We start from the raw sequence: 14,771 nt of genomic DNA, 5'->3' as shown, positions 1-14,771 counted from the left end.
TCAGAACTACAGAAAATAAGTGAATTCTTTGCACCTGTGTGTAAATAATTAGGGCCAGTCTATAAAATGCACTTTAGCTTACAGGCTATTTATCACATTTTGATCTTTTGCAATAAGGTTCAATGAGCACTGGAAGACATTAAAAGCTACTGGTCTGCCCATTTCCTTAGTGAAAGAATCAAGCCAAGAAACATCTTGTCTCCCATGGCTCCTCACACCTGCCAGATTTATTTCTTTCTTTTTTAACATGCTTGAACCATGTCAAAAAAACTGATATGGACAATTCATGCTTGATATCTTGTCACTGCAAAAGAAAAGCTGCTATGCCTTGTCTACCTACAAAAATGAATTGTTTGTAGCCACAACAATAAAAACAGTAGTGTTGTAAGTATAATCACAATCAGGACTTAGAGCATAGCCAGGAATTTCGTGGACTTGCGAATAGAAAATTAAAACAGAAGCAAAGAAGAAAAGATTAAAATTATAGCTCTGTAGTTACAACTCAACACTTCAAATTCATACACAGTTAAAACTACAGCTTCAAAAACAGAGGAAAAAAATTGAATTCTCACCAGTTGGTAGGTCAGGCCCTCTCATAAACAGTGATAAAACAAAGCACCCAAGGCATGTTACATTATTTAGAGAAATGCACGAAGTATTTTGATTCCAAGCCAGTTTGAACAATACAACCCTACTGTTTATCAGTGACTCAATTTTTTAAATGTCTGTATAGACAAAGAATGGAATTTGAACAAAAAATTGTCCTTACACGTCCCAGCAAACGAAATGGCTACTGCAAAGAGAGCTAGCAAACAGAAATTAAACCAGCACATACTCACAAATGTCCTGTATAATGTGAAACAGCCAGTGTGAATTAATGTCAACTTTGTTTTAAAGCTTTAATTAGCACAAAAACTTAGAGGGATCATTTCTGGCAGATGGTGTGCTTCAACACTTCCTAGGGGTAGGCTCAGCAGAGGAAAGACAGTGATTAAATTCAAATGTGTGGCCACAGTTTCTCCCAAAATATCCAAAATTCTATTCTAAAGAATCCTACACTACACATACAGGGCAAAGGCAAAATTAACTCATTTTTCTTTCTTTCAAATACTAAATTTCTAAGTGGACACTACAGCTATTGAAATACTAAGGGCTTTTAAAAAAGGCGTGTAACTCTACAAACTGCACAAAAAATTAATAATCTTATTTCTAAGATATTGTGTCTAGCTTTGATTTTATTGCTGTGCTAATCTGTCCATCCTAAAATTGACATTAAATTCTTTCACAGCATCATGGCCATCAACAGCATCAACTTTGTGCAAACCCAGATCCTATTTCTGACATCTTAACAATTTACAATTTCACACTGGAGCTCTTACTAAACTGAATTTCACTTAATTGTGTCACAAACCCTGTTTATTTCAACAGGAATACAAGCTATTTGCAGGCAATAGAGGAATTACCAGTATTGAGAAAGGAGTATTGTTTCTCTTCTTCACTGTCTTTTAACTGATTGTGAAGATCACATCTTTATTAGCCTGACTCACTGACAACACAATGTTGAACCCATCACACCACTTGCATTACTCCTCTCCCCACAAAACAACCTCAGAACCTGTTTGACAGCAGGGTATCAAAGATACATTTCTTTCTCACAGCATTCTGTGATCCTTGTATCTTGCAACAGTACTAACTTCAACTCAAACCTCAACTGGAGAAAAAAAGTCTTCAGAATTTGCCTCATACCCCTCTCCTCTTCTTTCCCTGGTGTGTAGTTTGGCTTACCAATAAAGCAACAACTGTCAGGATGAAGAGGACAAGAGGAGATGGCCTCAAGTTGCACCAAGGGAGCTTTAGATTATTAGTAATACATTTATTAGGAATTTTCTTCCCACCGGAAGGGTTGTAAAGCATTGTAAAAGACTGCTCAGAGAAGTGGTGGAGTTGCCACTCCTGAAAGTGTGTAAAAAAGTTTGGATATGGCACTTGAGGACATCACTTAGTGCTGAATGTGGAGGTGATGAGTTTAGGAACAGAGAATACCAGAGCTGTCAGCTGACAGACAGTCCAAGAAGCAACCCCTTGTTCTGCTCTCTCTTGCAATCACACTGCCTCATGAAACAGACAGCATGGTATCAATACTGGAATCTAGTTTTGCTCTGGGATATTTGCATGTCTTTGCCCTATTCCATCCTCTTTATAATGCCTCAGAAATTCCTTGCATCTCTACAATGAGATAACATTCAAGTATGTTTGTATCAGAGCCAGTACCAGACCCACAGAGATAACTACTGGTTAACCCAAGACTACCTGAGTACTGCTGACATCCAACTGAAATGGCACAGGTTGTCAAAACAGGCCTTTGATAGCTGCTTTATCACCACACTCAAACCCACTGTGACAGGGATAATTCTGCATTGCTTTTAGGTCCTGTTGATTTGAGGGACATTTGGCCGCATTAATGAAAAAGCATGAACATGCCACAAGTCTGCTAAACTGTAATGCCACTCATGAAGGACCATAATCACCTGAATGCAGTAGAAATTTTGGGTTTACTGATGGCAGCCACATGACACAGGCCAAAAAAAAGCCACTGGTTCTAGCAACAGATGGGAATTTGAACAATTTTCCTTTAAGTAAAGGTACCATAATATAAGGCAGAGCTAAATAAAGATAACCCATGGACTAGGTCAAAGGGAAATTACAATTAAGCTTTATTTAGGTTTAATTATCAATGTCAGATAATAAAGAACATTACACACAAGCAGCTTTAGTTTAATATGCTAAAATGAGAATTCTCTTTTAAAAGAGAATTTTTTCACTTTCAAGAGTGAATTCTTCTTTAGCTAAAAAACTACCTTTCAAGAACTCAGCTGATTCTAACTCTGGGCATTTAATTATTTCCAAGAGACTCTAAAACTCATCAGCTTACTCAAAGAAAACTTTTTTCCCCCCTTGAACTAACTAACAGAGATGTACATTCACAAATGAAGAAGAGAACACATTCTTATTGAATTGAAAATTGACAAGATAATTTCTCCAAGTCATCAGAAAAATTTCAGAATCAGAAGAATTCCATTAGGGAATGACACAGTTCATTATTATTTTCCTATTCTCACCAGCTGGGCTTATTCTTTGTAAATAAAAGAAGCAAATGATGTTTAAAAGCTAGTTCATGAAAAAAATAAAAAGCTCACAGATCAGTGACAGAGGAGTACTACACCCACTTAGGTACTTTCTTCTTTTAAAATGAATAGGGTATAGAGAAGAAAGTCTTTTTTTTAAGTGAGAAGAAAGCTTGATCCCATAAAGAACAAGCAAAAAGCATAAGAAAATCACTGTACACATACAACCTTACCTAATTAGAACTCTTCTTCACTCACAAGACTTGAAAACAAAAAACCTGTAGTGATGGACACATCAAGGCTATAAATCCTAATTCAGAACTTATAATTTGGGTATCTTTTCTCAGCCTTTAACTCCACCAGCCAAGCAACCAAACATTCTCTCATTTCTATGTCTTTAACTGATCCATTGCATTACACTGATTTTTTTCTTGTGTTAGCAGGTAATTTTTTCCCATTTTATAGAACTCAATATCAAAACAAAACAAACAAAAAAGGACATTTACAAAATTAATTACTTTTTGTAAGCAATGAAATATCAGTGATGATAGTAAGTTCCCAAAAGAAAGGATGGCTAAAAGAGTATGGGTCTTTCCCAAGAACTTTGCATATGTTAACCACAAAGTCAGGCAGGGATAATAAACAGGGATAATTTGTCATTAGCTCAGTGTACATTGGGTTCCACTAAGTTTTCATGAAGAAGGCCTACATGTAACTCAAGATCTGAGGCAGCTGGAACACCACTCTCCTTTTCCTCAGCCCTCTATCCATATTGCATTGAATACAAATCAAAACCAAGTTTGAACAGTTATGACTTCTTGTTTAAATTTGCTCTGTTACAATGCAAAGGGTCATGTCAAAGCAATTCAGTAACTTAAAAATATTTCCTCCATGGGAATAGTACACACAATATTATACCTTTTAAACATGCAAGGCAAGACACAGTCATTCAAAATTATTTAGGTCTTCCATCAAGACCAAAATTGAATACTAGGGAGAAAACCTAACTTAGTTATAGTTAACAGCTGTACCTATGACTGGGCCTTTAGAGGCCTAGAAGAATATGTAATAATCCCTACACAAGTAACATATGTAAACTAAGGTTTTACAACATACCTGGCATGGAGTTTGCTGCTCTTTCCATTTTCTGGAGGGTACTCTTCTATAACGTCCTGTCCAAAAGGTGGCTGCTGCCATGCTCTGGTGTAAGGCAACGTTCCCACGTGGCTGAACATATCACAAGACCTAGGGGGAACTGTTCCCCTCTTCTTCCTGGGCAGAGTGCCATGGATAGAGATGCCTTGGAAGGAGTTTGAGCAATGCTCAATTGGTGAAGGTTTTGTGGTCAAAAGATCCATGGAAGAAGCTAACGAGAACTGGTGGTTCACTGGGCCGTTTCTGGGAAGACTTGAAAATTTTCCTGCAGCTATCATTATTGGTTCTGGAAAAACAAAACCAAGATTGCTTACTGTATATCAATCATCAAAGCCCTTAAAGGAAGTTAAGTAGCATGACTAACAAAGGTATCTGAAACTGAATTTCTGCTTTGCATTGAGGCAGATACCTCAAGACCCAGTCATGCTGATGCCAATGCACACCAAGCACACATGTATGTAACTTTATACATGTTAAAACCAAAAAACAACCAATCTGGACAAACATGCAAAAGCAGGCCATGAGCAATTCCCCATTTTTATCCATCAAGTTCCTCTTTTTTGCTTTTTCACATCCTCTGTAGATTCAGACATCAACTTGAATTACTGACAACAAGCAGAGCTTTAAGAATATTTTTCAAAAAATAAAGGACACTACAGCTTGGTTTGGAAGAATACGTTTTTTAACCCAGTAGCTGGCACACTGTGAGGAAAAACCTGTTGCTAAGGAGTCTTGCTCAAGTAATAAATCTAGCAGATAACTGGTCACATATTTCTAACAGGCTGTAAACTAAACGGCTCTACCCAAGAGATAAGGGCAGGAGCAGATTACTGGAATTCTCTTCTTCAGCATGCTCAGCCTGCTAGCTCAAATGGCTGTTGACACACAGATTTGCAAAGCTGTCAGTCTCTGGTACAATCAATTGCAGTTTGCCATACAGTACAGGTTTTTCTGTTAGCGTGAGCAAAAGGTTTTGTGAGACCAACGCTTCAGGCTCATTAACAAATTACAGTTCTGTTCCTCCAAAAATGCTGCCCTGTGCTCAGTTTATAGCGTTGTATTGCAGAGGACAGACTGCTGCCTTATCCTATGGGGTTGTATTAGCCTGCAAAAGCCACTCTGGAACACACCACCAGACCTAAAGGGCAAGCAGCCCTGTATTATTTAACCTAGGTGTTCATCAGCCAGGGGCTTCCCATAGAAACTGGAACAGCCACAGACGCTGCAGAGATTGATATGAACTCAGAAAGCAGAAGTGCTTCTGGAAATAACAGTTATGGACAGGGTGAATCTGTTCTGACCTCAGTCAAGTTCCACACTGAAAAATAAGAGGAGCACCCTGAAGGCCCAGCAGCCTGGAAGTCAGCAGCTTACAGCTGCACAAGAATTCCTCCTGTTTTGGGGAATGCACAGGTGTTGCAAGGAAAACAGAGGTGCCTCTATAGTCCTCCTGCTCCACCTTAGCATCACAGCTACCATCAAAATGTTTCTGCACTGTTACTTCTACTCAGAGGTTATAGTAACAGGCTTAACTTTAACAGCAACGCTAAAGCTGATATCAAAGTATGTAAAAATTCTGTTTTTTCCTGTCACTTGCACTGCAGAGATTCACCAGCTGGACAAGGTTTTCAGACTTCAACAACAAATCCCCTCCCAATTCTCCTGTATTGAAATTCCTACAATAAATACTTAGTAATACTTTTTTTTTTTTTTTTTTGACTTTTCAATTTGCGAAGCCTCTGTCAGAGCACAGGTACTATGCACTATAGCAGAAAAGTCTCTGGGAATAGCACTTTTGCCTAGGGAGAATCTGTTTGACTCTGGTCACATCTCTTGATGAAAAGAGTAGAAAAGATCTGAGGTGTTGGCAAAGAACTGACATTTTTTGTCATGCAGATCCAAATAAAATACAAAATCCTAAAGAAACCAAAATACATTCTCACAAAAAATTCTGCCATAAATTATCACACTGATGTGATGTGATGTGAAAGACTAAATAATCTCTCCATTTATAATGTGGGTGAAGGACACAGCTTCTGCTAGTTTTGGCAAGTACTAAAAATATCACATAATTATTTTCACAATAATTGCTGTAAAGTTAGTTTTGCTGGAGACAACTGTTCTAAGCAAAAGAACTGGCATAAAGATAGGAAGATTTAAAATGCAAATGCTTACTACAAACCTGCAACCTTCTCTAGCTAAAGCAAACTCACTGAGCTTGTTTATTATTATTAGAATAGAATTATATAAATTACTTTAGAATAGAATGATACAAATTACCTCTAACAATTGGGGGGAAAAGGCTTCTTATCATTTACACAGTCATTTGAAACTCAACTTTGTGTATTCACTGTAGAAAAGCAAGAAACCCTCTTTATGGACTCTGAAAAATTGGAAGCTAGCTGGCTCATGTGGCACAAATGGTGTTGCTCTCCTTTCAAGGCCTGCTGAGAGTCTGTATTTAATTATTGTACTTTCTTATTGGTTTATATAAAGGCCACCCCCAAACCCCTGAATTCCAACTGGTTTAGTTCAGGTTATCCAGTGAGAGAGTTCTCCTTAGCCTTTCCTGCAAGGTTCCCATGGCTGTGCTGAAATGGAACACATTACCTGCAAGCAGGTGGCAAACCCAAGCTGTAATTAATGTAAGCACAGAAAGCTTTGCTTTAATGATGAGTCCACAATAGGCCTACTGTGACATGAAATTGTCAACCACTTCATGTTTGAGGATCCACAAAGAAAGCTGAGAATTCCCTCTCCTAAGCCAATCACAAGGTAATTCTTACAGCAACCCAGGTTTTAACCCAACAGTCTGAGAGTTTTCAACAAATTAACCACCCCCTGATGTATAGCATTTTCTATTTCACCCCTACTCCTAAGAAGCCCTTAAGAATCAAAACCAAACCCCCAGGGTTGACCTAATAGTTGCTTCTTTTTAGTAGTACTCACATGACTCACAAATTCAATACCTAATCCTCAAATTCATACCTGAGTATTGTTTTGAGGAATCAAGGTAGAGTTCCACAGTTAGTACAAAAATATCTGCACTCAAGAACTTGCATTACATGTAGCCACAAGTATGTGTGCAGCTTCGATAATATTTCTAACAATCCTCCCTACAAAACCTCTTTAAAACCCCCTCAAAAAATCCCAAACAAACAAAAAGTCATAAAACAAAACCCAAACAAATAAAAAACCAACCCAAACAAAAAACCCAAACAAAACTGAGAACAACAGGCCTGCTAGCTTCCACCACACGTTTATCTGCTTGCCTATGTGCTGTATTATATATTCTTCATAAATATTAACAGAGAACTTGCAATCAGCTTGGCAACAAAAGCTCCTGCCAAACCATCCATCCAGTTTTCTTTTATTGAATATAAATGCTGGAAATTGGAAGCCTCTTCAGCTGAAGACTCTGGAATGTCTCAAATACTTTAGTATATCATTCAAAGAATGTTTGACTTTGCCAGATATAGAAACCCTGAAAATTTCACTCCCTAAGAGACAGTGTGCCTTGAACACTGGCCATTATGCAATCAGCAACAGAAATGGTAGAAATGGTAACAGAACAATGGCTCAAAAGGAACTGAAATCTAACAGTACACATTCCTATTTGTCAAAATGCAGCAACTAACAAAACAGAACACTTTGGAAGTCATGCAAATTTCTCCTAACTAGGTGTTAACAAGATGGACTTGTGCCAATATAATGTTAAAAATGGCAAATGAATTTGTATTTATACATAAAGTGGCACTTCTCTTCCTTCAGTTTGTAATTTGGAAGAATAGATGGGAACAGAATTGTTAGGTGAGGGTGAGCAAGTACAAATCAACACGGCATTTGGGATAACAGTAGGAGACTGGACATAAAATAAAATACGTATCTGGTAGACAAGTTGAAACAGCTGGGATTTGGTTTCTTCACATCATTGCTCAAAACAAAAATAAACATGAACAATGAAATAAATAACTTTCAGTTCCCTAAAACAACACACTAAATATCCTTCTGCTTGTGCCATCTTTGGGGTGCAAATCCAAATTTTCTGGCTCAGCTTGTCCTCATGAAATCTTTGTGATGTTCACACAGCCTGAGGAAGTGTTCTGATGGTTCATTCAAAGTGACTCAGGTATAGGATTAGGTGCCCCTTCTACAGAACAAGATAATACAACTAATGGCAGTGGCTTCTACTTTTCTGTTTCAATATATTGGAGGAAGAGAAGTGAAAGAAAGGGAAATCTTCAGTTCAGCCTCAGAGATGCATGAATGGCATAATAAACATTCCAAGGCTGTATATACTCATGCTAGTGGAAACCTCATAAAAGCAAACAGAAAAACAATTTCAGAATTTCAAATCAAACTCCCAAGCTATTTCAAAACTCAGAGTTAAAAACTCAGATCTAAATCAGTTTTGGACATTAAAAGACCCACATTTTTCTCACAGTCTTATTGACCTGGCATTTAAGTGATTCTCTTTCATAGATCAGAATCACTGGAGTTGATACCTAGTGTTATCATACACCAATCTTTACCATTATATAGGCTATGAAGCTAAGAGGGCTTGACCATGGTTTAAGATATTCACCTGTGTGTTCTCAGGTATTTAAGAGATGGAGTAAACTTTTGTGAAAACTCTATGTACTTTTGCCACGTCAAATCTCCTCACAAATTCCTCCCTCCCTTGAAATAAGCCTCCCTTGAAATAATCAACAATAAATTTCAACAAGTGGAAGATCCATTACTCTCTTCTCCCTGCTAAGTTACTTGGCATATTTGCATGCACTATGCAGATGTGCACAGAAAAAAAAAAAAAAAGGAAGGGAACATTCTTAATGGTGAAGAAAGTCAAGGCCAGGACAAAACGGCAGATTAATTTCCTCAGAATTTTTTTTTTGGGTGTATGCAATAAGAAAATAAGGGAAAAAGAAAAAGCATGACTTAAAAGCCTTTAAAGTGAACATAGGAATAAATACAATCAAAACTGTAGCCATTATAAATGCAACATGGATTTCATGTTCTTGTCTCCCTAGAAGCAGTGTAGCATTCTTCATTATTGTGACAAAAAAGAAAGGATTTCTGCTCCCCAAAATGCCTTAGAAGCAGCTATCTGCAACCTGTATTTTCTGCTTTTGTAATGAAAAAGAGAATCTGATGCAGTAGCTTGTCTAGCAAATGTCACAAGACTGAGAAAAATATTAAGGTTCAAGAACCTACAGTCTGTTATGATACAGAGACCTAGACTGAGAAAGCTCATGCAGTAGTTCAAAGGCTTTAAGCTACTATCAGAAAAAAACATGAGTCTGTCAAACATCAAACATCCCCACAAGATTAGTCAGGTCACTGCTTCCAAAGAGTCTTGGAGTGCTATCACAATGCTCATGCTATCCTTCTCTCTCTATATATATGCCACACAATTTCCACCCTCCCCCCGTACATCCTTGAGCTGTATATTTAAAATGTTATTTTTAACTATTATTCTCGTGCAACAGCAAACACACAGCCCAGATAAACTATTTTTGAAATATCTTTTTTTTTCAAGATGAGAGAAACAGATCAACCCCATACTTCTCTTTCTGAATTTTTTCATGTAGAATGACTTCATATCTATAAAAAATGCCAAGAAAAAGTGATCATTAAAGATTATTCAATAATAAATACAGCTTTCTTCATTTGGCCATGAAATTATCTCTGAAATACAAGTGCCTAATCAGTTAGCTCAGTAATCCTGAACAATATGAAACCTTGCCTTGAAATAAACCTTCTCTCCCCATTTTGCTGGCAGAAACAGAGAACTTTACCAAGGTTACAGTCAAATCTAAGGGGTTTTTTAGCCAATGCTTCAAAAATACAACCTTTTGTTCCTTCTCTGGTAAAGGAAGCAATTTATTTTGACTGCTTCTCTGTTCCCACAAAAAAAAAAAAAAAAAAAAAAAAAAAGAAGAAGAAAAAAAACAAAAAAGAGAACAGACCACTTTAAATAAAAAACAATTCCAGCATTACTATTTCGAACTAACGCTGACTTTCAGAAATCACAAATTCGGACGGAAAGAAGTGCCTTTGCGCCCTCTCCTCTTCAAAAGACGAGGGGGGGAAAAAAAAGGACACAGCGTTTCTTTTCTCTCTACTCAGAGAAGTATCTCGGGATCCTGAGTACACACCAGTGTTTTATACCTGTTTTATATTTAACAGCTTTCCATGGGATCAATGCCCACAAAACCTAAACACTTGGATCCAACATCTTGGTCGTCACTGACACAGCTACGGCATTTCCAGCAGCCCGCAGGCCAGCCCTGCCCTGCTCCCGCGCCCCCTGCCCCGCAGCGGTGCGGGGACAGGGCGACACCCGGACACACTCACACCCCAAACCAGCTCTGCATCCTGTGCCCGACAGCTCAGCGCTGTCCCCGCAGTTACCGGCTCTGATCACGGCTGCTCCTCTCCAGGCTTCCTACGGATCGGCGGGAGCGTCTGTGCCGGCCAAGCGCCCTCCGGGCAGCGAGTCCCGCCCGGGCCCCTCCCTCGGGGCCGCGGAACCGGAGCGGGCAGCCGGGCAGCCGCGAGGGGCGGCCGGAGGCCGGACCCGCCACAGCCGCGGTGCGGAGCTGCCAGAAAAAGAACCGGGACGTTGTGGGAGAGCCCCAGGTCTGGCCGTGCCGCGGCAGGAGCCGGCGCGTAGCCAGCACCAGGTCGCTGCAAAGAAGCGCAGTTCGCGATTACTTAAGGGTGACTCAACCGGAGCCTTCCCGAGCGCCCTATCGCCCGCTGCCCGGTCCGCGACAGCCCGGGCCCGGTTCCGTGCCTCGCCCGCCCCACGAGCCCCTGACGGGCGCCCCTCACCTGGGGCGGGGGCGGCTCCGGCGGCTGCGGGCGCTGCGCAGCCCCGGGCGCTGCTTCGGCCCCGGCCACACCCTCCGGGCCGCTCGGGCTGAGCCCCCGGAGCACCAGCCCGCCGCGGGCCCTGCCCTCCCCATGCCCCTTTCCATGGATTTAACAACTTCGCCTCCATAACTGCGTCTCTCAAATTAGCACTACAGCAAAAATTAACAGTTCGCTAAACCCACCCTGTTGACGGGCGATTCAGAGCCTTTTACGTACTTCACACACACAATTTACTTGCTTTGGTAGGCGCCCCCTCTTACTACCAAGCCGCGTGAAGTTATTCGTGCAACAGGTTGGTGGGATAAAACGCATCTTCTACAATAAAGAGTCAAATAGCTGTACAGATTCTGGAGCTCCTGCCGAACAGATGGTCACCTACACTCCTTTTGTAAAATATACCTTCAAAACAATGAGATAATTATAGATACAACCTTCATTTTCAACTAATTACCTCGAGCACCGTCAGCTGTACCATTGCCTCAGCCACAGGGATTTTGCTTTAGTACAAACCAAGGCACACTCAGACAGGATTCTTTAGCCATCACATAAGTTGCTGAAGTCGGTGTTAGGAGATAAAAATTCTTGGGAAAGTCTAGGAATTTTCATAGATATGAGTAGAATGTTTGCATAAGAAAGCTCAAATAAGATGAAGTTTAGTGTAAAATAAGAGAAAGGAAAACAAAGGCAGAAAGTAGTGCTCCAATATTCAGTAAGGGACAGAGCCAGAAGATTAGAAAATTAAATTTATTGAGTACACTATGGTAAAGGAGACTCAGTAGCACTTCTGACTGGTGTTTCCCTTCCCATAGCAACACCAGTACCTTAAGGCAGGCATGAGCGGTAGGGAAGCATTATCAGTGCTGGTGTTGCCACACACTGTTTACAACAACTTCCAAAGCAGAAGAGTTGAGGTAAACATGAAACACAACAGATTTCGAAAAGATCCATTCACTGGTGCTGGAACATAAGTCACTACTTGTGGCATGTTGACAGACAGACTTCTATATTTTTCTCTCAACAAATTACAAAAAATATCATCCTATTGGCACTGAACAGAGCCTTGAAGTTAAGATCTAAATTCAAACTAATTTCACATAAAACAAGACTTAACTGCACACCAAAACCTCACTCTGTTCTTTTGTCAATTGTTTTCCCCCAAACGGAAAATTTGGAACCAAAGAACACCAGACTGTGATCTCATGTTGGACACCAAAATGCCTCACCAATATGTCCAGTGCAAGAAAAATGGCATTAGGGTGAGAATACAGAAAGAGGAGTTAAGATGCATGGATTTCAGATTCAGTTGTAGTATTCTGACCCACCTACTTCCTGTATGACATACACTAACATTTTTGTAACATACATCACACTGGTAGTTATTTTTCACAGGGAACACTGTATAGTACTCTATCAGCTTATCAAGTGGAAGATGCTACACAAGTGCAAACTATTATTTTCCTCATTAAATAAAGGAAAATGTCTTGCTCCTCTATCTAAACCACACATTCCACAGTTCAGGTGAAAGACATTTCAAACCATGCCAAAACCTCTGATCGGTTGACACATAACATTGTCCCTACTGGCTGATTCTAATCACTCAGGAAATTTTTAGGCACTGTAGTTACATAGGAAATAGTGTCATGCTTGTCATTTTTTAATGACTAAGAACCAGAAAAGGGGCAGTAACTTCCTCTGGAGCATGACTACATGCTAAGTAATGGGATTGTAGCTGGGCAGCCCTCCCTAAACTGTGATTACTCTTACTTGCATGAGTCATTACATTCTTTTCCTAAAATTTTGTTTTGTCGTCAGGTGAAACTGAAAATTGGTCTTTGTCTTCACATTTAACAATTTACACAACCCATCCTTGCACATACTTGATGCAAAGTTGTTAAAGAGAATTTGCCTACAGGATGCAAGAGGGAAAAATTCACAGGACTGCCTACAATAGGCCCACTGGTTGCGAGTTACTCCAGATTAAACTAGATCAAATTCCTCATTGCAAAGCTTTGTATTTTTCATACTTTCTATCTACTTTGGAAATGAGTTCACTGAGCTGTGGGATGGAGTCTGGAAGCATCAATGTCCTGAAAGGAGTACAGCACCTCTGTCAAGCCCTCCCTATCAGCATTCATTTTAACCTGCCATACCCTGAGCCATCTGTTTATCTGTATGGCATCACACTGTCTGTGAATCACCTTGCCACAGACAGGAGCACTGGAGCAGTGTCCTTGGTGACACCACCATGAGGGAGGCTGAGAAAGCAGCAGTGTGCTGGCCACTGCTGGCCATACATCACACATTGCTGGGGCCTCCTGTGGCCACCCTTGACTTCGGCTTTCTGAAGGAGGGGAGTATGTACAGGTGCATCTTTCCACCTGCAAAGACACCCAGAAAAGCAGCTAACTGAACAGATAAATGAGGAGGAACACAACTGGGACACAGGTCCCAAGACCTGTGCTGCTATGGCTTGCATGCTTTAATTATGCCAAGAGTTGGCATAAGAGTACTTGCCAGTTCTTGAGACCATTTTCAAATGTGCTTGGCTTACAGAAACAAAGGAAACAATGGGACACAAGAAGTGAATTCACTGGGAAATTTCAATTTGTCCTTAAATGTCAGAATTCCAGTCTTCTTCACATAGCCAGGAGAAAACCCATTTACTCCAAAAGCACTGCTCTGCAGTGATAAAATGCAGTAGTAGCTACACATGATGAGGACGTGGCATGTGTGGATTGCTCACACAACAGTCCATGTAGATGCCCTCATAAACAAAAGTCAAAGCCAGTTGCTACTATAGACTTGTCTTAGAATAAAAAGGACCCAAATAAACAAAATACTACACTCAAGCCTTGACTCCCCACAGATGCCACATAGAAAAAGTAATGATCATAGCTGTTGGCTAGGAAATTAAGTTTATTTGCTGGTAATTTTCAAGTTAGTCAAAGACATCGTGGCAAATAAAAATGATTATATGACTTGAAAAATGCTTCAGCTCTCAGAATCTGGCAATATTAATTTTGAAAACTATGAGCTATGGCAACTCTACTTCCTAATGTCCTCCCTGGCTGCCAGCTGAAACAGGCAAGTTTAGTCAGCACCCATCCAGACCTCCATAATTAATCTACCAACATGATCTCTTGCTATTTGATCTGTCTTGGGTCTGGAGACACAAGGTCCTTCAGAAACTCCCAAGGAGTTACCTGTTAGGAGTTGGTGTTCAGAAACCTTGCAATCCCCAGCCTCAGAAAAGCTTGCAAGCAGACACATCCCATAGCTGATCATTTTGCAAACAATGTTGTAGTACAGCAAGAGAGTTTCAAGAGTTACATCAACTCATTGTCAGATATAATACAAGAAAACAATCATCTTGAACAAAACATAATTAGTAATTAAAAATTATTAAAAATAAACCACACAGATTCTGTGGCAATAATATGTTGCGTCCCTTTCCCCCTCTTTAAATTTGGTATTGAAAATCATGTGAAGCAACTTGTGCTGGCATTTATTAGACAGACCTGTTTCAAAAGTTCAAAATACACTGGTAAAATGGCACTAAATCCAGTTTTTTTTTATTGACTAGTTTTGGTAAATGATACCTTAAACTGGAAA

At 39.9% G+C, this 14,771-nt stretch overlaps 1 protein-coding gene across 2 annotated transcripts in view; it reads right to left on the bottom strand.

Moving 5' to 3' along the window:
* BCAR3 (BCAR3 adaptor protein, NSP family member) overlaps positions 1 to 14,771 on the bottom strand; it is a 75,048-nt gene that overhangs the window by 43,163 nt on the left and 17,114 nt on the right. Inside the window, exons 1-2 of one of the 2 annotated variants that reach the window (XM_058808758.1) lie at positions 10,695 to 10,787; positions 4,242 to 4,566 (exon numbers count right to left, since the gene is read on the bottom strand). In XM_058808758.1, coding sequence (XP_058664741.1) covers positions 4,242 to 4,558 — 317 coding nt within the window. In that variant the 5' untranslated portion in view covers positions 4,559 to 4,566; positions 10,695 to 10,787. Of the gene's footprint in view, positions 1 to 4,241; positions 4,567 to 10,694; positions 10,788 to 14,771 lie in introns of those variants that run through there. The other variant, XM_058808757.1, reaches the window with a different exon arrangement.

This window comes from Ammospiza caudacuta, chromosome 7 (genome assembly GCF_027887145.1).
Source record: "Ammospiza caudacuta isolate bAmmCau1 chromosome 7, bAmmCau1.pri, whole genome shotgun sequence".
Classification (NCBI taxonomy): domain Eukaryota; kingdom Metazoa; phylum Chordata; class Aves; order Passeriformes; family Passerellidae; genus Ammospiza; species Ammospiza caudacuta.
The sequence above is the reverse complement of the archived record's forward strand: the minus strand, read 5'-3'. Positions and strand labels throughout refer to the sequence as shown.